The sequence below is a fragment of the Calonectris borealis genome, chromosome 1 (genome assembly GCF_964195595.1).
Source record: "Calonectris borealis chromosome 1, bCalBor7.hap1.2, whole genome shotgun sequence".
NCBI lineage: Eukaryota > Metazoa > Chordata > Aves > Procellariiformes > Procellariidae > Calonectris > Calonectris borealis.
The window spans coordinates 59,991,157-60,014,495 of record NC_134312.1 but is presented as its reverse complement, the minus strand read 5'-3'; the positions used below and the strand labels follow the sequence as shown (position 1 = coordinate 60,014,495).

The 23,339-nt window shown below is 39.4% G+C and overlaps 1 protein-coding gene across 1 annotated transcript in view; it reads right to left on the bottom strand.

The window, feature by feature from the left end:
- Nucleotides 1-23,339, bottom strand: part of LARGE1 (LARGE xylosyl- and glucuronyltransferase 1) — a 202,961-nt gene that overhangs the window by 46,595 nt on the left and 133,027 nt on the right. The window contains exons 6-8 of the mRNA XM_075156462.1: nt 19,050-19,154; nt 2,736-2,848; nt 1,090-1,215 (exon numbers count right to left, since the gene is read on the bottom strand). Of these exons, the coding sequence (XP_075012563.1) occupies nt 1,090-1,215; nt 2,736-2,848; nt 19,050-19,154 (344 nt within the window). The remainder of the gene's footprint in view (nt 1-1,089; nt 1,216-2,735; nt 2,849-19,049; nt 19,155-23,339) is intronic.

The following is a 23,339-nucleotide window of genomic DNA, read 5'->3' as shown; positions in this document are numbered from 1 at the left end:
TTCCAGTGTTTGTATTGAACACTCCTGCCGTTACTCTACAAATTGTTACAAGGGAAAATTTGGTTAGATTTAGGAAATATATTGCACCATGAGGGTGGTCAAACTCTGGAACAGAGGGCCAGGGAGGTTGTGGAATCTCAGTCTTTGGAGACTTGACACTCAACTGCACAAGGCGCTGAGCGACCTGATCTAAGTTGGTCCTGCTTTGAGTGGGGTTTGGATCACTGGTTTCCAGAGGTCCCTTGTAACCTCTTCTATGGTTCTGTTTTTCTTTTTTTTTCCTTAAACCTCATTTACTAAAGCATTCTCAAAACATAAATTAAGTATACGAACCTTAACTGAATTTTAAAATGAATCGCCAAAAACTACCTAATATTTACTGTGTTCTGATGTCACTAGACTGCTCTGATGGAATCTACTGCTGTTTAGCCAGCCAGTCTTATTCTACACCTGGTAGAAGCTCAATCAGCTTCAATTCCGAACTCTCTGCATGCTACATTTGAGTCTGGCCTTTCAAAATGACCACAGCACAATTGATGTTAATTTACCGATATCTGTTCAAATCCATCCCGCTTTCATATTCTACCTGACAATAGTGAAAAATGTGCTATTAAGCTGATACTATAGCTTCACTTTATTAAATTAACAAGTTTCTACTCAGCCTTTACTTCCAGGGCAAATGCTGGAAAAATGAGTGGCAGCGTGGCTGGGTTAAGTGTACACAAAGGCTAAATACAGTGTGCAAGGTCTTTAAATTTTGGCTAATGTATTGCTAGCTAGGGTCCGCCCAACCCTCTGTGAATTTCACTCCATTAAATGATGTTGACTAAAGAGTTTCAAACTTGTCCAGTATAAAAGAAAAGGTTTTGTATCACCTTGCCAAACCCCAAAGCAGCATATATCTTTGACTTTTCCAGCAGTCAAAATGCACAAAGCCAAAGTCATATTTGCTTCCCCTGCTCGGGTGTCCTCATAAACCTTATGTGCTAGTTTCCCCCTTACTTAAGGGACTTCATCTTTCTGTCACAGCGGAGTCCTGTATTCTCTGTTGCAAAGGATACCACGCATCCAACCTCCTGTAAAACATACCTTCAGGTCAGAGACATCTCTGTAGCACTGCTCGGAACGGGTGTGATCAGACAGCTGCACGTTCCAGAAACATGGGAGCTGGTAGACAAGGAAGGGATTTTGTTTGATGACTGCATTGAAGATATCCTAGCAGACAAAACCAGAGAAACAGTTGGGTACGTTGTTTCTACAGTGAGGCGATCTCAATCCCTCCCCAAGCTGACTGTCCTTCTCCCCCTCACAGGGAGAAAGGCAAGTGGTTATGCAAGCTGAACTCTGCAAACCTTGCTCATAATTCTGTTTCCATAGTGCTATCAATCTAAGGGGTGATGTGTAGATCTGAACAAGAGGAACAGGCTCTCTTGACACATGGAGCTAATGGACTCCAGCAAAGTTTTCAAAGCATGTATCTTGTATTGCTGGCAAGAGATGTGGTTCCTCTTCTAGTCACCAGGGAGAGTAATATGCAGTAAATGACAAACTGCCTGCTGTTAGTAAGTACTGCATCACTTTTCAATAAAGGGGATGAAGGTGATCCTGGCAGTTGCGCTGCTTCAAGGTGAATTACTACGTGGGATTTTCGCTAGCACTTTATTGTTGCAACAAGTATTCTAGGTGTTTCATGGAAAGGGCATGTAGGACAGATTTGCAGAACAGCCTACACCATGAGGGACAGAACGTGTTCTGCCTCTATGCAGCCATCCAGTTGGAGAAGTAAGTTACAAGGACAGTCTTGTGCTTAAGGTATTAGGGTAAGACATAAGCAACATTGGTCCACTCTGCAAAATTCTGCCCCATGCAGGTATCAGAAAGCAACTCAGGACCTAATGGAAAACACAGTGAAGTTGCAAGAATCATTTTAATGAACTTCAGTAGCTTTTGGATCAACCTGCAAGGATACTGTAGACAAGTGCGCATCTCTACGTGCACAGTAAGCAGCGTGCTTCCTTAGTAGTGACTGGTCATAAGCCAGATGTAGCTCAGAAGCAGTAGAAATATCTAAATATGATGCTGTATTGAGTTAATACACTCAATCTGTTGAGCAAGACTTACTGGTTCAGGTCCAGGGTTTCTGGATTTAAAACATTAACAGGGTTTCTGGATTTAAAACTGAGAGCTGGTAGGAAGCACAAAGAGAGTAAATATGCATTTCTGTGTATAGGCACACTTTTTCTTCTCTTGGCCTCAGTTTCCCATCTGTGGCAGGGAGACTGCAGCACTTTTGTCTTCACAGGGGTGTTGCGGCAAGGAGTACATTAAAAAACTGCTGGGACTCATCTGCCAGAAACAGTAAAGAAATATCTGGAGACTCTTAAAACTAAAGTCTGCTTAGACAATAACCAGTAGGAAAAGACATGGTATATTTGGACTTCCAGTGTCTAGAGAGTTTTATGTTAAAGAAAGAAGGACAGAAAATTAAAGCTTGAAAACCCCATTTGCCTATCTTATGAATCATCTGTGCAGAGGAGGTAAAAACGTCAGAGTAGTAAGAGAAACCTCGTGAGTAAATCTCCATTCCTCTCTTCCATGTTTTCCCCAGAACGATTCAACAAATGGTGACTACAGGTACAATATCTTTCCCCTGCCTTTTCCCACATCTCATCCCCTTTCCCTTTCTTACCTTCCTCAATCCATGGAGTACCACTCGTCTGCAATGTCCTACTCACCTGGTCAGCCAGTGAAGTGGACAGCATACTCATTAACTCCCGCTCTGCCGTGAGTCTCCACATCTGCTCCCATTTCATCTTCCGTAACTTATCAAGAAGCAGCAAGATAACACCTGAAGGAAAACACAGTGCAGAGAACAAAAGAAGCCATGATGTCCCATGCCAGCCAAGGCCCATCCTGTCTATGTGCTGACTCAGCAGTTAAAACAAGGACATGAGCTGAAATCTATCAGTGGAAACTACAGTCCTTATCCTGTGCTAACAGAGGAAGTTGACTAAAAAAAGCTTCAGGTTTCAAGATGCCACTAAGAGAAAGTTTTCCTGAACCCCTGAGGCTGCAGAGAAGAAATGGAGAGATGGCGTACGGATGAATGCTAGGTTATACAGGCTTGCAAGAAGGCTAAAGTAGCCAAAGAGGAGTGAAACTAGGAAGAAGAGAAGCAAGAGAAGGATGTTGTATTTCTAGTAGTCTCCTTAACTGATAAAGCTTGATTTCATTATGACATGATTAGCATTGGGATTATTCCTTATAAAATGAACCAATACAGGTGATTCACATGATGGAGGTTAACTCCATCCAAAGGTCATTATCATTCCAAAGAGAATTAGACAATATCCTACAAGAAAGAAAGAATCAACCTCTTAACACTCTGAAGTGACCCTCCCACTCCTTATTCTGAAAAGCTACAGGCTCCAAGAGGATATTCTGTCAAGTCGCTGTCTACTAGGGAAAGGGTAGAGATAATCCTGATTTATCTAGTATGACTCCATTTCTGCCATCTTCACACTGAACAGAGATCTGCTTCTTCCAAAATCCCACTGTTTAAATTAATTTCTATCTGGCCTGAAATGAAGATTATGCTGAGACGAAGAGAATTTTGTCACTTATATAAAACATTTTACTCAAAGTGTGTGGGGTGAAATCTGCCCCTTAATACTTACTGCCTAGGATGCAATACATAGACTGCATAAAATGAAATTGTAGCCCTTCCTCCACCTAGTAAGAAGTTAATCACCTGACACATCCGATTGCAATCCCTGAAACTTTTCTGAGTAACAGATTATAAATGCTGGTTACCACCTAGCCTTTGAGAGTGCCTGCCATTAAGGCAGCAAGCATTCATAGAGCAGGATCCTCAGATCAGAAAGTTACACTCGAAGGGAGAAAAGAGGTATCTCAACATGAATTGTTATTCCTCAATTGCTTTTTGTCTGGACAAAATCCCTAGTGTAGAAGAAGGGAAAACAGCAGAAGCAATGAAGCTGGATTGAAGCATCAGCAAAACCTTTCCTACAGTGTCTCAGAAAATTTTACTTGAAAAATTAATTTGGAAAGACTTAGATAAGAGCACTGTCATAGGGAATGAACGCAAACTGAAGGACCATAACGGAAGAGTACTGATAAACAGCAGCCTAGCAGGCTGACAGGAAGCGCCCAGTAAGAGCAACGATAGGTTCTGAGTTGTTTCACGTCTTCATTAGCAAAAGGGGGAAGTGAACAGAATAGTAATGACATCTGCAAGTGACATTACAAGAGGTCTTAAAAAAAATCATGGCAACTGTAGAGAAACATAACAGCTACACAGAAGAATATGAAATGGCAAAAAGCAGGCGCTGGGAAAAGCTGCCCGAGGGAGTCTAGGACGATAAAACTAAAAGTAATGAGAATAAGCAAGGAAATGTATTCTCAATACTTGAAAAAAATTCTCCTAAACCTTTTCTGGTGAAATAACCTAAAAATGGCAGATAAAATGCTTTATTTCATGAGTCTTGAAAAATCAGACTACAGAAAGATTAGCAAAAATACCTGGAACAATCCTGCAATGGTCGCAACAGAACAAAGGATGTTCCAGGTCATTCCAATCTTCAGTTTCTATGACATGGCAAATTTCTTTTTAGTAAAACCTGGCACTGCCATGAATAAAAAGAAAACCTCTTCTGGCAGTGAATTTTGTGGCCTATTTTAGTTCTGTTTTCCATTTCAGTCCATCTGGTTCCCAAAGATGCTGGAACCTGTACTGGAGGGATCCCTTTTCATCTTCAGTCAACCTTTCTGCTTCCAGCTGTTGGATTGGAAAGGGACGTATTGTCGCAACATGCTACAACACATTTCTGCCAGTGTATTTGTCGTCTCTCCAGCATAACCGAAGCCTATTTGGAGTGTGTAATGTGCGTGCAATAGCTTCTAAGAGAGCCATTGCGCATTGTCTGAAATTCTAGATCAACGTGAAGCAGATTCCTTGCGCTGCAGCAGTAAACTGGGTGGGATAAGCTCCTCTCTGGCAGTGGATTTTTTCCAGCTGGCAAGAACGGTCAGCTTTGTTTCAATAGTGAAATACAACTGAGGAGATTCTTCATTAAGAAAGATAAAGACTAATTGTAAGATTCAGTTAACTCTAATGTAATAGTATTTATAATTTATAGACAATAAAACATTTTTTCTTAATTTCTTTAAGCCTCCTCTCCGAGGAGGACAAGGGGAAATGTTTAAATATGTGCAGTATTCTTCATTTTTTTGTCTTCCACTCTTATGCTAGCAGCAGATTATGGCATCGCAGCTAAAGAGATTATGCTGTCCTGAGGGGTTATCATGGTAGCAGCTGACAGTAAAAGAGGCAGATGGGGTGGAAAAACTGGAATATATGTGAGAAAGCATGTATTAAATTATGATGCAATTATGGCTATTGAAAATATTCACAAGCTTTTAATGTTCCATCGTCAAGACTAATTTCGATGTGATTTCTATTTTAATTCACCTACAGGCTTGAGTTTAACACCTTTGTACAACCTTTGTTCAGGGCTTCTCACACTGTGGAATTCTAATTTACTGCTGCCGTAAAAATAACTACTGGAGGATATTTATAGCAAGTTTAAATATTTACTCATTAGTATTAGTGAGAATAAGAGATTTCTACTAAGAGGAGAATTTAATACTATTCGCCTAATTAGTGTTATTTAGCGCAAAAGCAAAGCAAAAGCATGTGTGTTGGGAACTTTTAAATAGTTCATGCAGAGGAAAAATTACCTTTTCTTCAGAACAGAGCACTTCAGTTTTACTTCTATATTGTTCTGTTACCAAAAGCAAACCTAACAAATGAAATAACTCCAATCTGCACAATTAGTTTGTCGACAAAGCGTCTGAAATAAGGAAAGGAAAATATTTGCCTCGGGAGCCCCTTCCCTCAGAGTCAAATTGACTGAAATCTCAGACTAAATTCAAGATGACATACAGCTGAACATAAAGGGAAAAGGGACTTACTCTCAGCTGCTGTGCTGGGGGAGAAAGAGACTGGAGGGGAAAAAAAAAAATCAAAGGAATATTTTATGAACATCTGGCTCCAGGCAGTGGGACTTCTCATCTTTTCGTGAGTGCAGCGTTTTCCTGCCCTAACCTCCCTGAGAAAAACAAAGGAAAAACTTGGCAGCAAATAAACAAAAAGAGAAAAGTGGCAACCCAAATATCTCATGAGTATTAAACAAATTATCATCAGCCACAGAACACCCTATTTTCCTTATCCCGAGGAAATAGTTCAGGCATATACAGAGATGCAAATATCTCAAAGAGCTCTTGGAAAAATAATGCTTTATTACTAAACCTGTGGAAAACGTCCTAGTCTAGTTTTTACTTGAATGGCATTTTCTCTCCCTGCTTGATGAGACTTTGCTTGAACTACTAAAATCTGACAGATTCTGAATTCTTCAAACAAACAAAAAAGCAAACAAACAAACAAAGGAGTTTCTCAAAAATGTAATTTCAGGACATACACAAAAAACTCCAGGCCCAAAAGCAAAACAGAAAAAAAAAAAAAGAAATTTGGTGAATAGATTGGAGAAAACAGGGCAAAAATCTGAATTAACATGTTTGGACTAAAATGTTTCAGTTGGGAAATATGGTAAATATTTTTTTGGCACGTTTTAAACCCCAACTTATTCTAAAATAATGTTTTTCACTTCAAAAATGATACAAATTAAAAACCTTATTGAAAATGGTTACAAGACCTGAAAAGGAAAATAAATCTTTCATTCTAGGTCTAACAAAACTCTGGGCGTCACCAGAATTTTTTGTCCTTTTCCCATTTTTTGATTCAATCCGAATCAAACTTTTTGTCTTTCCAATGTTTTGACTAAGCAATGGTTTCAGTAGATGCTTCAAGCCATCTCAGCAAAATAGTCTCTGTTTTTTTTGTTAATCCGCTCCAGAACAAAATATTTAATTTCATTTTCCTGAATAGTAAATTGGAAGTTTGCAGAAACATCAGCAATTTCCCTTGGAATGCTACCAAGCATCCCCACCTCTTGCTTCAGGAACACAAACTATGGCTTTTCCTAAATTCAGAGAGGAACGTATAGTAGAGCTGGAGGTAATAAACAACATTTTAAGATATAACAGAATCACTTACAGAAGTTACAGTGAAACTGGACAAGCTTTCAAACTCAATCAATTTATTACAATGGCCCTTTTAAGGTGGCTGAAAAAATACTCAGTGCTGTGCGGGAAAAAAATGTAGCTACTAAGAGATCATTTTCTGTAAGCACCACTTTGCTTGTTTTTTTCAGGTGGAACAGGATGCTTTCGTGAGCTGTTGAGGCAACGCCATATTATGTGAGCAGCACCTCAGAGCCTATCCTTCTCAGGTTTTTAAAAATTCTTCTCGAAACTAAGCCTGTAACAGTGAACCATCTAGACAGATAGCAAGTAGATACCATTACAATATCTGAGAAAGACAGGCAACACGCACTTCAAAATATATTATAAAGCAATAGTGAGTTTTAAAAAAATTACTGGGATTTTACAATACTTAACCAGCATACCAAAGACCATACACCAAACATCGAGTCTTAGATGCTGTAAGAAATAATGTTAAATAGGGCTGACATTACGGAGATTTGCTGCAATAACTAACTGACCCAGAGATTTAAGGCATACAAACAACTAAGCTACCATGTTTTGTGAAACAAATTTGGCACCAAAAACTTGAGTTCAGTTTTAGGTGCTATGGAAGGGACTTGTAGCTCTGCTATCCAAGGAGAAGCACCATGATAGTGTTGACGACTTAGTACTCTAGCAAATACTTACGCATGTTCTTTTAATTCCAATTTATTGTACCTGAAATCAACGGAAGTGGTCACAGTGTGTAATTTAGGAATATGACTATGCCTTTGCTGGATCATTTGGAATCCACTGGGCCACACCTCCACACCACTGACTGTGGCCTCTGCTCTCCACCCATAGTATCAAGAGCAAATAGAAAAACACAAGTATATGGCTGTTAGGGATTAAAAAATTGAATCAAAGCTGCAATTCCACATCAAGCCACTGCACACATTTTTAAATCTTCATTTTAAGTCTCTGTTTGGATGAAAATCACAGCATTTATTTCACTTGATTTATAGACCATCTATCTAACTGCTGCTCATAATTTGACTAGCTGCATCATTAATATAATAAAACCATAGCTTAGGTCTATAGCTTTTAACACAGTATGACCAAAGGACTGTCATTCTAACATATTTTTGGAGTAGTCTCGTACATTATTTAGCTATGAACTTACATGCATCAGCCTTGTTCTCCAAAAAAGCCTTTCACAATGTAAAAAAAAGTAATAAAAACTTGCAGGGATGCACAATGTGTTAATTGAGAATAAACAATGACTCCATATTTGAACTTTTCTCTGAGAAAACCGAACAGGGATGAGGAACTGTTTGGAAATGGAAAGTGGGTGTCCCTCCGGGCACAGTGACAGAATTCAATAGACCTTGTTTTCTCTGCACATGTATTGAAAGTGAAGCTGTGATAGAGTGCATTTTGAAATGTAGTGCAGTCACTCTGTTGGGAGCCTGGTTCCTCTTGAAGCTTTATAAACAATTTGTTTACACTTCCTGATGACCATTTAATGAAATGGAACACTTCTGTTTTCTTTGTTCTCCTCTTCCGAAGTATGCTATTTCTCCTTAGGCAGAATTAAGATGAAGGATATACTTGAACATGATTCTAACTTCTTATAGAGCTACTGACTGAAGTTGTAAACCTCAGATAAGACACCTAACTTCAGACCAGCAAAGGGAGAGAGGAGGGAGGTTTCAGCTTCTATCTGCTGTAGCACAATGGCAATGACCAATCTAAATGGAGCAGAGGAGAGCTGTCTGAAAAATGTGTCTCACATCACTGCCATGCATAAGTATCACCCAACACTCAGATGCACTCAGTGTGCATCTCTGTACATGTCTGGAAGTCATGATGGACGTGCCAAAAGTTGACACTAACAAAAAGATGGTCAGGTACACATCTTATAACAAGGCACTTTGAAATGTGAGATTTAAAAAGAAAAGTGACATGGGGAAATGTGGAAAATTTCTACAAAGTTTTAAAGAACTTTTCCTCTCTTCAATACTTAAAATGCAGTAAGTTCTTACACAGCAGGTTTTCTGTGATTTCATTTGCTTGGGTGCTTAGGTGACTTCAGTTGAGAGGAAAACGAAGTCCCTGTTAAATACATATTTAAGTGATAAAGTCAGAAAGGATAATTTTTAGCTCTTGCATAACAGAGGCCATAGGATTTTTCAAAATCAATTTGTGCTTTAACTAGAGCGGAACTTCTAGAAAAACATTCAGTCTTGATTTAAAAATTTACAATAATGGATAATCTATCACAAACTTTGATAAGTTATTCCAATGCATAATTATCCTGATGAAGGATACTTCCCTTATTTCTAATTTGAACATGTCTTTGAACTTGCAGTCATTTGATCTTGATGAACCTTTGCTAAATTGGCAAGCCCTCTATTAAGAAATGTTATTTTCTCCTGCAAATACTAATAAGCTATGATCAAACTATCCCTTGACTCGCTCCCAGATAAGCTCCCGGAGCCATTTTTCCCAAATTTATGGGAAATTTTCCTGTATTTTCTTTGAACTTTTTTAATTTGTAAGTACTCATCTTTGACCTGTGGAGATTAGACCTGGACAAGTAGCTAAATCCACATTTTAAAATATATCCACTCCAAGAAGTGATCCCTAGTACCCAGATCAAGGACTATGGAGTGATTGTACACACATTATTCAGGGTCTAGCTCTTTACTGAGCAGGCTGGCCACATTAATGCTACATAATACTTGTCTCTGAGGGCCTAGTCTGTGTTCTTTCAGTTTTTAGACATAACAATTATTTTGTTTGCATTTCTCAGTGTCCGACATTATGAGAGAGCTATGTTACAATTTTCTAGATTGGAGAGTTTTTAGCTGAGGGTCTATGTTGTGTGCACTGGAGAATGTCATCAGGGCATGTGGGAGTATTACAGAGTGTGAAGTCTTCTGATGCAGTGTTGAGAGGACTGGAAAGAGGTGCCTATCCATACTACCTTCCAGAAATATTTCCTGGAGTGAACTATCAACAAATTACACTCAATATTTTTCCTTTTTCTTGACAAAAGACAGGTTGCTCCCTGAGAAAGACAGGGTAGCAACTAATTTCTGTGCCCTGTGGATGATCAGTGAGCCAAGTGAAGAATGAACTAAGGAGCTAAATTATCTGACAATGTAGACATCCAACATGTCAGGATTAAAGAGCCTACACCCAAAAGAAAAGAAATAGATTTCCCCTACTCATACTCGAAATGTCCCTGTTTATACATCCAGTGATCACACAAAGTATTCTGACAACCATATTAAACCTGGAGCTTATGTTTCTCTGATTATCCATCCTGGACTGATTCTCTTCATTCTTTCTGAGTGTACAATTTTTCATGTCAGTGCCTCAAAAGACGGAAGTGCGAGTGACTGTCACAACTCTACATCAAGCCAGCATAACTGGACTTTGGGTGAGCTGTCCTGAACAGGAATCACAGAATAGTACAGACTGTACAGGATTACTGTGCAGGAGGTGCAGTCATTGAACCTCCCTGTGCAGGCACGTTTGGAAAAAGGGACCACACAAAGCTTGTTTCCATGGATAAAAACTGAGGAGGTTTGCTGGAATTCACTGAATATTTGCCCTAATGAAAGCAAGTACGTCTTCCAAAACTAGTCTACTTTTAAAAAAAAAAAATCTGTTTCTTGATCCTCAGCTCCTGTAAATCATCTTAGGTCTATTTAACTCAAGAGTCAGGCATTTATATCAGATCTGGACCTTATCCATGATGCTTATCTATGTTTTTTTCTTTCTCAGAAAGCAGCAAAAAGTGAAAGGCAACAGGGAACATTGCTTTAAATTATGTGGGGTTTTTTTGGTTTTGTTTTGATCCTCTCAAAAGCATCATATTTAATAGGGGTTGAAATGTCAACAATTTTACAAGGTTTCCACTTTGGACTAAGTGAAGAGGAAAAATGCACCCTGCACAGGTGATAATTATTTTGGCTGGCTTCTAATATTAACAGTAGTCCACAAGGCTAATTGTAGGGATGGGCACAATGAGTAAGAACCAGTCACAGCTTTTCTTGGCCTGATGTTCAGTCAGTGCCCTAGCAACAGTGGAGGGAATGTGGCTCATGGGCTGAACAGCCTCTCAGGTATTTCTTTGTAGGTGGATGACAAAGAGGTTTGGGGATTTTGCATTCAGAAGCAACCAGACAACATTTTTTTCCCCTCTTAATGGGCAGTTTATTGACTGGACGAGATTCAGGAGGAATAGAACGTTCTAAGAAATGGATTAGGGGAAGGAAAGCAGCAGCACAGAATGAACAGGCCTGAAAATTAACTATAGCGTTTTTTAAAAAAGGAAACACAAAGTACTTTAATGCAACGATTTCACCCAAAGGTCAGCTGCAGGTCAATCCTTCCTCCACGACCATTTCTCTTCTAGTAACAGAGGGACAGAATTATGTTCACAACAGAAATAGAGGGATGCATTTGCGTAAGGAGAAAATGTGTGTGGAGCTGTTTAGCATGCTCATAGCCAAACTGAGGTTTAGTTTGGATAGGTAGACTATAAGGTGCCTGGAAAGTAAGTTGGACTGCCAAGCTCAAAGGGTTGTGTTCAGCAATAAAACATTCAGATGGTGGCCATTTACAAGTGGTGTTCCACTAGAGTTGATTCTGGGGCTGATACTATTTAACACCCTGATTAATGAGCTGGAGATGAGATAGAATGCATCCTCAGCAACGTCGCACATGACACCAAATTGGGAGCTGTGGCCAATACCCTGGGAATAGGGCTGCTCTTCGGAAGGACCTTGACAAGCTGGACAAGTGGGTTAAGAGAAAGCTCATAAAGTTCAATGAAAAGTCCTGCATGGGACTATTCCTGAATGGACAGTACAGGCTGGAAGACAAGTGGATAGAAAGGAGCTTTTCAGGAAAAGTCCTAGGGGGCTTGATGGACAGCAAGTTGAACATAAGCCAGCAGTGCGACCTTGCGGCAAAGGCAGCCAACCACATCCTGGGCTACATTAGCCCCTTAGGTCAAGGGAAGTGATTATCACTCTTTACTCAGCACTTGTAAGACTACATCAGAAATACTGTTTTGGATTCCTCAGTCAAATAAAGACACTGACATGCTGGACCAAGTCCAGTGGAGAGCAACCACAATGGTCAGAGGCCTGGAGGGCATGTATGAGGAGAAGCTGAGAGAACTGGGCTTGTTCAGCCTGGAAAAGAGAAGGCTACGGGGATGTCTTATTGCTGTCTACAACTACTTAAGGGAGCCAAACTCTTCTAAGAGATGCACAGAGACAGAATGAAAGGTAACTGACACAAATTGCAGTAAAGGAAATTCTAATCACGTATTAGGAATTTTTACTTTTATTTTTTACTTTTCTCACCAAGACAGTAGCCAAATACAGGAACAGGTTGCCTTGAGAGGTATCTTTGGAGATACTAAAAACTCAGTTGGAAAAGGCCCCGAGCAACCTGAGTTGGCTTTCAGTCCTAAGAGGACTGGACCTCTGGAGATCCCTTCTGACCTAAATTGCCTATAATTCTATGATTCTACCTGGGAAAGCTTCTCTTTTCACTGTCTCTGCTAAGGCTGTGAGAGCAACCGTGTAGAAACTACCTATATTGCAGTGCTCCTGTCCTCTCCTGAGTTCAGTTCGACAAAGACCGGTGGAGGAGGGAGGGTTGAAGAGCTACAGCAGGAACAATGGAAGTCAGGATGTAGCTGAACATAGAGACAGAAGAAAGACAATGGGGAAAGAATTGAGCTGCTTCTTCTGAGATCTCAGTGTCCACTCAATTTTGCAGATTCTTCTTTCTCAAAAGTCTCTTGACATTTTTTTAAAGCGGAAAGGTTTGTCCTGAACCTAGTTTGCTCTAACACTAAAATGATTAAAGCATAGTGATTTCTGTAGCCAATAGCACCTAAGAGAGTGATCTCACTATGACCAAATTCAACTGTTTTTTGTTGGCACCCTCTTAGAGGTGACAGCTTTGATGCAAGGGTGTAGAAAGACATCTTAGTTACTCTGCTACTTTCTTGACAGGCACCAGGCTACCTGTTAGAGTCCAAAGACGGAGTCCAACTGTGATGCCTCTTTCTTTGCTCTGGGACTATGGCTAAAACTTCTGTTTCTGTATCCACAAAAAGGAACTGTCTTTACAAAATCACTTTTATGAGCACAATGAGAAACTGGAAAGTGAACTTGCACTTCAGAAGAAAAAGTACTGGTTTTACTGTTACTATGCGTTTGTCTGGGGTTCTCCTGTCATATAACAGACGTTTTTGTTCTCAGTTTAGGCACTTGGATGCCTCTACTAAGCTTTTATGTGCAAGTCTTTCATCTAAATTTAACCTGCTAATGATGGTCCCTTTATAATAAGGAGAGGGCATTTCAGAGTGCCGGACAACATAATTACTCATCAAGCTATGTATGTTCACATAAAGAACTGTCTTGATCAAGCTAAAAATACCACACTTCAGAACGATTCTTTAAATCATTAGATTGGAATACCACATATATATGTCCTATCTATGTACCTTACATGGAGAACTTTATATTATGAACTCAGGTCAGACCAGTTAAAAACCCCAAACTAGGACAATTTAATCAACTAAAAAGAAATACTTTTTATTTACTCCAATACAATGGAAACTAGAATCTGGTATAGACTGTCTGAATGCCATTGTTTTTTTATCACAGGTTTCTTAGGAGATGGAAGTTTTCAGTGTTTCAAAGAAAGTCATGTGTTGTTTTTTAAAAAAAGACAGTTATTGCAGGGTCTGATAGATTCAATTGCTAAGGAGCAGAGGATGTATCTCAGAGAATGCAATGAACAGTAGACTAATTCAGCCGCAGCAATGCCATTACTACCTGGATAGGCCTCTCAAACTAGAGGCACCATTTTCAAAATCAAATACATATTGACCCTCATTTCAGAAATGTCAAGCGAGCTGTAAACAAGTTCTCAGTACATCACGTACTTTAGAAACTGCATGAGAAAGACTGGAAAGGAAGCTATTCTTTGAGCGTAGTCAGCTTTAAGATAGCTTATTTTTAAGTGCAAGCTACAGATTATAGCCAACAAAGAGAGGGATGTGGTCATCAAAAGCAGAATTATCATTTTAGCTTTCCACCATTGACACAAACAGACTGACATTTCCTGTTGGGCCTAAAAGCAACAATGTGTTGGCACTTCCTAAACTACTACCTGTACAATGTGCACGATACCTGCACTTCAAATGCATTGTGCGTTATAAAGCATATGTGTATCAGTATGCTTTGCACTGATAACAATATTTGCTGAATGAGCTCACAGTATCTTAAATAAGGAATAATCTAATCCAAAAAACTGGTACAGTGGGAGTCTGAGTAGGTGAAGAAAGTGCTACTTTTTGCCTTGACATTGGTGTTGGACTTCATTTTTTGGTTTGTTTTTGGTTTTTTTTTTTTTTAATCATTAAAATGTATTTTTCTGCTATTTGCAAAGACTCCTGTACTTAGAACCAAACCTAATGATACCAGTTCCTGTACTGTATGTGATAATGTTTTCTGTAATGGGAGGTAGGAATATTGCAATGGCTTTTAGAGAGGGCATGGCTAAACTGAGTCAGGCCTCGATGGTGGCTATTTAAAGGTTCTATAAACCATGAGTTTTCTGACTTCTTCATTCACTGAGACAATTTGGAAAAATCTCCTCTCTCAAGCAACCGCTATACTCCTTTCTTTACACCATGGAGAAAAGCACTAGTTTTAGTCAGAATCTATGGAATATAGTTTGTAAATTAGTGCTATATTCAGATGGCTGTCATGGAATTCTGACTCCTCCAGGAGGAAAAGAAAGCGTTTTGGTAACAGGTCTATCCAGAATTAGGCAACAATAACTATTTAAAGCATTAATTGTGAGGATTTATAAAAACCAGAAATGTCTGATTAAGTTGAACGTGCTCAGCACTTAACATCAGATACATTATCATAATGTTGTGAGCAGAAGCCCGTGGATCTCGGATGAAAACGGTTATCGTGTTTCCGGAGCAGGACCACAGGCAGTTCCGTGACCACCACCACCCCATTTTGCACTGCTTTACTAGTCATTTGCTTTCTGCACTGAAGATAAACAGTATCATCACGAAGAAGCACAGGATGTGATCCAGTCTAATTTCATATAAACAGTCTGACCTACGCTTGTCTTTATTATTCACAATTGTTAAATATTATACAAAAATGACGTAACATATGCTTCCCACTTCCAATTCATCTTCCATGGATCCTTTTTTTCAGGGAAACAATAAAGGAAAGAGATTCATTCTAGCATTCTTCCAGTCATTACAAACATGGGAGTAATAACGCACGGTGTACATGTAGCCTGGTAATCGTCAGGTGCTAGCCGTTCCCTTCTGTTCTCAATCCCCAAATCTGGTAATGTGCCATCTCTCAGCGTGGGAGTATGAATCCTCAGCTCAAGCTGTTGAGACACCTCCTTACAGTATCTAGCGGTTGCGCTGAGGCAGTGTATTTCAGATGAGCCTCAAATCCTCAGGACAGGCTTCTGTAGTCTAGAAGTCTGAAATCCCCTGGGCCAAAGTTTTTACAAATGCCCCCCCTGACACCCAAATTACAGGCATAGATCCATCCTAAAGCTCCAGCTGAAAGGCACGGAGTCCATTCTCAGCTGATGTAAGTTGGCCCTCCTGCACTAAAGCCAGCGAATCCAGCCGATTCACACCAGCTGAGGAAGTGGCCTGAAATCATGATAATAGTCACCAGAAACTGCTTTTAAAAGCTGTTCTCCACCATGATGGAAAGTATAAAGCAGACAAAGTACTAAAAGCTTTTACGTTTAGAATTTCTTTGACAAGATATTTTTCTGAGGACTAAGATGACTGTTACTCCAGAAATGAACATCAAACCATGCAGTGCAATTCTGGAGCTGTCAGTTTAACGTCTGTAAAGAGGAAAATCATAATGCGGCTCAGGCAATGCTTTCGAAAGCACAGTTTAGTCAGTGAAAGACAATATAGATTGAGAAGAGAGAAAAGTCTGCTTTAACTAATGTACGAGGAGTCTGTAAGAGTTAATCTCAGTGGAGACAAGCAAAATGGAGTGGACGATATATAAAAAAAATATTTGATTAAGCAGCTTACTGAGTTTCGGCCAACAAGGTACAGAAAAAACGTGGGTACCTTTGTGGTACAGAAGGAACTGTGTCTAAAATGGCTTGAGGAAGGGAATGTTACCTCAAATAAAGAATGGTTCTACCCAAGAACATTTTAAACACCCATTAAATTGTCACTGAACTGACTTTTGAGTTTGGTCTGATTTTCCTAAGATTGTATTATCATGGATTAAAGTATGACTTGGATTATCTGCCTGTGCAAATGAGGAAGAAGGATGAAAAACAACCAAATAAAATCTTTCCTTGAAAACCTGTATTGGCTGTCAGGTGTCTGGACAAATGGTCTGGACACACAGGAATAGGAGAACACATGTGCTTACTGAGTTTAAAGAGCTAGTGGAGAAGGAACAAACACACCTTTGGCTTTAATGTATCTGCCTTCTGGGACTCTCCCAACGTATATGTTGTCCAGAGTGGCTCAGACATAGAAAGGTAGTAGTGAAAGATAAATTATTTGCTTCAGAAATTGGGAGGAAGCAGTGGAAGAATTTTGACTTTGAGGGGTGATTCTGCATCAAATCTGCCAGGATTGGGTCTGATTGAAGAGGCTCACATGAAAATCTCTTTACTTAGGATTGTATCCTAGGACTGTAATAAACACCCTCCCAAGTGCAAGAGCAAAGTCTGTCTGACGGCTTCCCCCTGATCCAGCTTTGTTTAGCTCATTAAAGTTTCAGGGTTTTGTACTGTTCCTAAGTACAACTCTAAGCACCTGAATTTCTGAGTCTCCCCTTTCCTGGCCCACTGTCTTTCATGAGTGTTTTGCTTAGAGTTATTGCTTCTCTTTCCTGTCCCTCCCCTTTAGTCTTCTGAATCCTCCTTGGCCACAGTGTTCTGTTCAGTGTCAATTATTTTAATTTACTGAACATATCAAACAAGCTCCAGTTTCACTTGCTATTTCATCTTCCTTGAGAGATTTATACCTCCAGTCTCTGCTACAATGGCAAACAATGAATTCAATTACGAAAATTATAGTAAATGATGCTGATTCTGTCAATAACATTGTTTGCTGCTTCTCAGAGGTTGCACTATTTCACTCAGTGACCTCTTGTTCCATGTACTTGAAAAAACATCATTCTACTTCTTATGATCACTTGTCAATCTTCCATTCATTATCTACCTTCTGGTTTTCTTTCTAAAAAAAAAGAAAGTCTTTATAGCTACAGGTGAGTTATCTGAAGAAAGAAATTGTGAGCAGACTAAAATCATGGACAGGATTATGCATGGCCTGGTAGGTATGTATTAACACACACCAAGAATTAACACAAGCAATGTATATGAAGGACTACAGACATTCAAATATTTTTGCTTTCAGTGGAAGAATTTTGTGATATACTGACATTTGGTATCCCTATAAGACATTTGGAAGTGTAAGTTAAGACGATACAAATTAAAGCTTTACAGCATTTTTATTTACATAATTGCATTTTAGATACTACCGACCATACATTTCTGGGTTATTCTAATGTTATGTGGTTGTGACACATTTCTCTCTGCCAGCATTAAAATGGCAGAAAGGAAAAAGCAAAAATGCAGTAGAAAGAAAGTAACTATAAAAGGTGGTCATCTCTCAGTAGAACAAAAGATACTGCTTTGTGGTGTAACACTGAACAGAATTGACATCAACAAGTTTAGTTTTCAGGTTTCAGGACAAATCCATGAAACTTAGCTCTGTCTCATGCTTTTGGGGGAGTGGGGGGAAGGGGCGGGCAGCCCAAGCCTTTGTATATGCAATTCTGCTCTGGCAAGTGGAGAACCTGGAAACAAACCTCTTTTGCCAAAATCTCGTATCCATATCTATCTGTGTTCTGTTAGGCTATTCTTTTGAACGTTTTCACAGAACAGAGATGTTTTGCAGAGGCTGAAATACAAATTCACAAAACCTGGCATGATTCCCCTAAATATACAAAGGAATATAGAAATACAGATGACCCAACCACAACTTGTGCAATCCTTTTTCTAGTTGTCTGTTTAATTCAATCCAATATATTTCTGCAAAGCAAATCCACTATTATGGTGAATAATTTCCTGATAGTGCAGGGATATTTAAATGGACTCATCTTTTCTAAATGGAGGCTTCACCATCTGTTCTGCCCTTTTATTACAAATAGAGAGGGAACCTAACTCACTGCATCAGCATGTAAAGCCTAGCATCAAAGTGATTTAGATGTATGTGTGTGTTCTTTATGCACCTGTATGTTTTCTCACATACCAAACACAAATCAGTGGGAAGACCTGTCTCTTGTAACCTAATAAATTCTCTGATCTAGTGCCTTTATTCCTTTCTCACAGCAGCAGAAATTGATGGCCAGTAGTTTGCATTTTATTAGGACAATTATGACCCTGTTGCTGTCCTGCAGGAGTCATATCTTTATTGGGCTGACATTTTGTGATACCATTTACCTCTTTACAGAAAATGACCCTTGATTCCTATTCTTCCCCTTGTGCTGGGCCTACATACGCTTCAGAAATCTTGTAGGAGATGTGCTGAGGATGTGTCAGACTGCTGAAAAGCTCTGTCCTTTCCCAAAGGATGCCATACAATCTCTCTTAAGACCATTTAGAGAAAGAACATATTATCCTCAGAGTACCACGGGACCAGAAACTCCAAAATGCATCACACTGCATCATTTTTACTGCTTTAAATGACAAATTTTGCAGTAGGTTGGAAAGGGAGGTGCAAATTACCACATCTCATATCTCTACACCAGGAGACTGATTGCATGCTTAATGGAAACGTTAATTCAAAGAAAACCCTCAGGGCCTACCTGTGTTGTAGCCCCTCCCAAGCGCTGGCCAGGGCCGATGATTCTTCCAAAGGTTGCCCAAATACCAATCACTCTGGTTCTCCACCAAGCCAAGAACCTGCTGCCCTGGAAATGAGCAAATTGCAAAAAGATCATGAGACAAAAGACAGTCAATCAACGGAAAACAAACATGAAATCTGGAGAGGGACAGCCAGTGGAAAGAGAAGGCAGAAGTTCGGGTGCTGCCTTCCTTCCGCGCATTCGGAAAATGCCTGCTTATGTAACACAGAGCAAGCCTGGCACAGCAAACTCAGCACGGCTCATTTCTTTCCTTCTCCCCTGGCTAGTCTGAGTAATTAAACACTGTGGGAACCTTTGTCATGCTGACAAAAATATATCACCCAGACAAATCTGAATGCTGCTTGATTTTGGAATACAATGATGGAGAATCCTCCTAGTGAGAAGTGAGTGTTGGTAAAATGATCATCTAATATGAAGATCTGTTCATACTCTGATGGAGATAATATAATTGAAGAACAAGGCTCATATAACATTATTCTCTTCCCATGCTCTCCCCGACTAGTTTCAGAGATTTTTTTCAGTCACAAAGGAAATCCCTTTTGCTCAGGAAAATATTGGATTCTAAGAGTTTACCTACATAAGAAAGTTGCACTGTTATAATTTAAGAGACTAATTTAAAAGTCATTTAGATAAGTCTCTGTGGAATGCTGCACAGAAATTATGATTTCAGTTTTAGATGGGCTTATTTTGGTTTAGCTTACATTGATTAGCAGCTGGCTTCAGCTAGAGTAAAACATGCTTTAAATCAAAGGTGTCTAGAAGGTTTGCACTGCTTAAAAATCAACTGAAAAGTGAATGTTTGTATAGATAAGGACTTAATTATCTATCCTGAAATGTGCTGTATAAAATGTAAATAAGAGAAGTGATTGAAATGATGCTCTGGTGACGGTGGATAGAGAAAAGGGGAAAAATGCATTTGGATCTAGTCAAAGAAAGAAAAGGGAATGCTGTTTTGACAGAGGGACCCACTCAGTGAGGGCACTAAGACTGGGACTGGAAATTATTTTGCAACCTTTTGAGAAAGCAATTAAGCATCATGCTCCGAAGGCACATTTTCAAATCCCAGCTATGCTCATAAAACTGGGTGTATGGTCACAGCAGTGCACTGAAAGCATTAAATGATCATTAGATGTTGCTTATGTAGGACCATAGCTGTATTACTAAAATTTCAGTATGGCCTAAGACAAGATTGGGCTGAGAAGCAAGACATAAAGACAGAAGTGATTAATTCAATTTTATAATCGGCTAGGAAGACGTTAGGATACTTCAGGAGATTGCGATACTCTTCCTGTGGTATCTCTAATTCGGTGGAACATCAGTATCCCCACATGTGTCTTGAATGTTGTTTCAAAGAGTGTGAGCAGCAGTGAGTGGCCAATGCATACAACAAATAAATCAGACATTACGAAAGCATTCAAGGAGTGAATGGAAATCAATCTAGAAATAACCTTGAGAGATTACCAAGTCCACTCCACACCACACCACTGTTCAGGCTCATCCTACTCTATCCTAATCACAACATGCCAGGCCTCACCAGACCTCATTTTCTAATGTCTCTCCTTTTCCATTATATATTATATATAATATATATATTTAATTTTTCACATTATACTCCATAACTCATTTTTTAAGAAGGTGGAAGATCTAGGGGAGAGCAGAAAGGATCATATAAAAGACCACCACACATTTATCACCCCATTGGTGCTACTGAAAACTGGTAATATTAACAGAGTGCAATGCACAAAAGAATGAAAGAAATGACAAGTCAGAGGCAGATGCATCCTAAGCAACTGATGATTTGTTCGCACAAATAAACTGTAGCATCTCTCAACCTGTGAGACACATGGAACACACTACACAGCACATGAGGTCCCACAAGCCATATATTGTGAGGAAATACGAAAGGGATCTCCACTGGCTGAAAGAAGTCTTAGCCAAAAAAGGCTGAAGGGCACAATTTAAACAAACACTTGTTGATTCTGTGCTGGAACAATGCCTGTTCTTTATAACCACTCCCTTACAGATGAGATAGAATAAATCAAAATAAGAAACTACCATGGCTAGTAAAGGATGAGAAAAAAATCCAATTAAAAATGCAGGTGCAGCTGGGCTGGAATGGATTGGCACAGCTGGTAGGAAGAGAGTGACCCTGCCCATATTCTAACAGCGCATTTCACAACTCAGCAGTCCACAGATCCTTCTCAGGATAGTACTGCTAACATCAAAAGAAATGTTAGAATTCCATTTGCAAGAAGCAGATACTGAACTTCCTTACCGTGGAGCATCAATCTGCTTTCATTATTTTAGCCCCATGCATTTCCCACCAAGCCACAGAGTTCAGCCTTCAAACTGATGAATAATAAAAAATGAACTAACCTTGCTGCTTGTTAATGGTTTTCCTTTCCCACCTACCAGTCCAAAATCTCAGTTCTGACAATGTCCCCTGAAATACTTATTTCTCAGTTATTATTTCTCATGCCAAGGTAAACTGAAAAGGCTCAGGAAATTATGTTCGCATGTATTTATTGTAGCTATATCATTTCCTTCCCCCTTTTCCCTTTATTTTTGAAGACACCTGAACAAATCCTGCTCTTACCAGTATTCTTTGAGGTTTGATACGGGACGTGGATGAAGGCAGAAATTAACATCATGTAAGCTTTAGGGCTTAGATACATGGATCAGATAGTGTGATTTACTGTGTATCAACTGAGCTGGAATAACTGCCTGTACATGTCCTTTTAGCTTGTCACAAATACAAAGTAAAATCTGTTAGCTAAGACACTTTAGTTTGCTTTTGCAATGGCCTGGGAATGCATACATGTTCACGTACTGTCCTAGAGTAGTGCATGCAACTTGTCAGGCTGTTGTAACTCTTGCTGGTGTCTAAAAACCTATTAGGCAGATGCGATGGCTTGTCTCCCAAGTCACCTTGGAGAAAGTTATGAAGATGTTTTGTATCTTCTCTACTTATATTTCTGTTTTCTCTAGCCTGCAATAGCGTTGCTGTCTCTGCCAAAGAAGAATATATTTTTATTTCCCTTTATATTGTCTCTATGATCTTGACTCAGGGCAGAAGTGATCAGGAAACCAGAACTTCAGCTGCATAGCAAATATTGATGGTTCCAAAAAATTTTTTCATTCTGGATCAGTATTAAGAAAAGAAATTCAGAAATATTCTCTGGGAAAAAATCTCCAAATATTTTGATCCTAAGATATCAAAATAACCACATCTAAATGTACAACCCTCCTCATTTTCAATATTATCAAACAATGTGACACATAAAACAGATGCATAATATATACCATATTATTCTATGTATCTAAAAGTTCAAACAAAATAAAATCTGAAGTTTTGCCTTTCCAATTTTGAACAACTAAAAATGTTTCATTGAAATCCAGTGTATCTGAGCATTACCAATTATTTAATTTAGTTATTTGCTTTTTCAAATGCATTATGAAGTTACAGAAATGAAGCACTGGCCAAAGCAATGCATGGTGTCGAGCAGGCACAATGAACGCCCTCCTTGCCCACAGTTCTCTGACCATCCATCAGCCCCGACCTGTCCCTTTGCCACTCTTCATGCCTTCCCCGCAAGGTGCATGCAGTTCTGCGGAAACTTTCGTCAGCTTCATTTCACCTCTGATCATACTGGAATCTGAATTCAGATTTTCTGAGGTGAAAGACTAGAGTTCCTTGCCACCATGGCCTTTTGTGAAAGGCAAGCATAAAAGAGAGTTATGTGCGTTATTCTTCCAGCAGATGAGAACACGGTGGCTACCATAATGAATTTGAATTGTTCAGCATTCTGAGCTGCCTGTTTCTTCTTCCTAAGAGTTATTATAATAAAATACTGTCACTAGCAGCAAAAGCTCTGTCATTGTTTTCTGCTCTGGCCCTGCAGTTATGATTCAGTGCACTCCTCTCACTCCGTTACTCCAGGCACAAGTTAGCTTATGAAAAGGAAGCTGTTTTTCTTACTTATTGATACATCACCACTAACAGCCAGACAACAGAAAACAAGGCTATGATTCTGGCATGACCACGGTGAAAAATTATCGAGCAGGCAGAATTACAGCTGGATTGTCGGGAACGGGGCTGTATGCTGCCTAGCTGCGGGGCGAGACTTCTCCAGGAGGCAACTGCACAGCTACAGCATTTTGCATAGTACAGATCTCGCATGATGAGAAGTGCTTCTCTCCTTGTAAAAACTTAGCTGTCGCTGGGAAGAG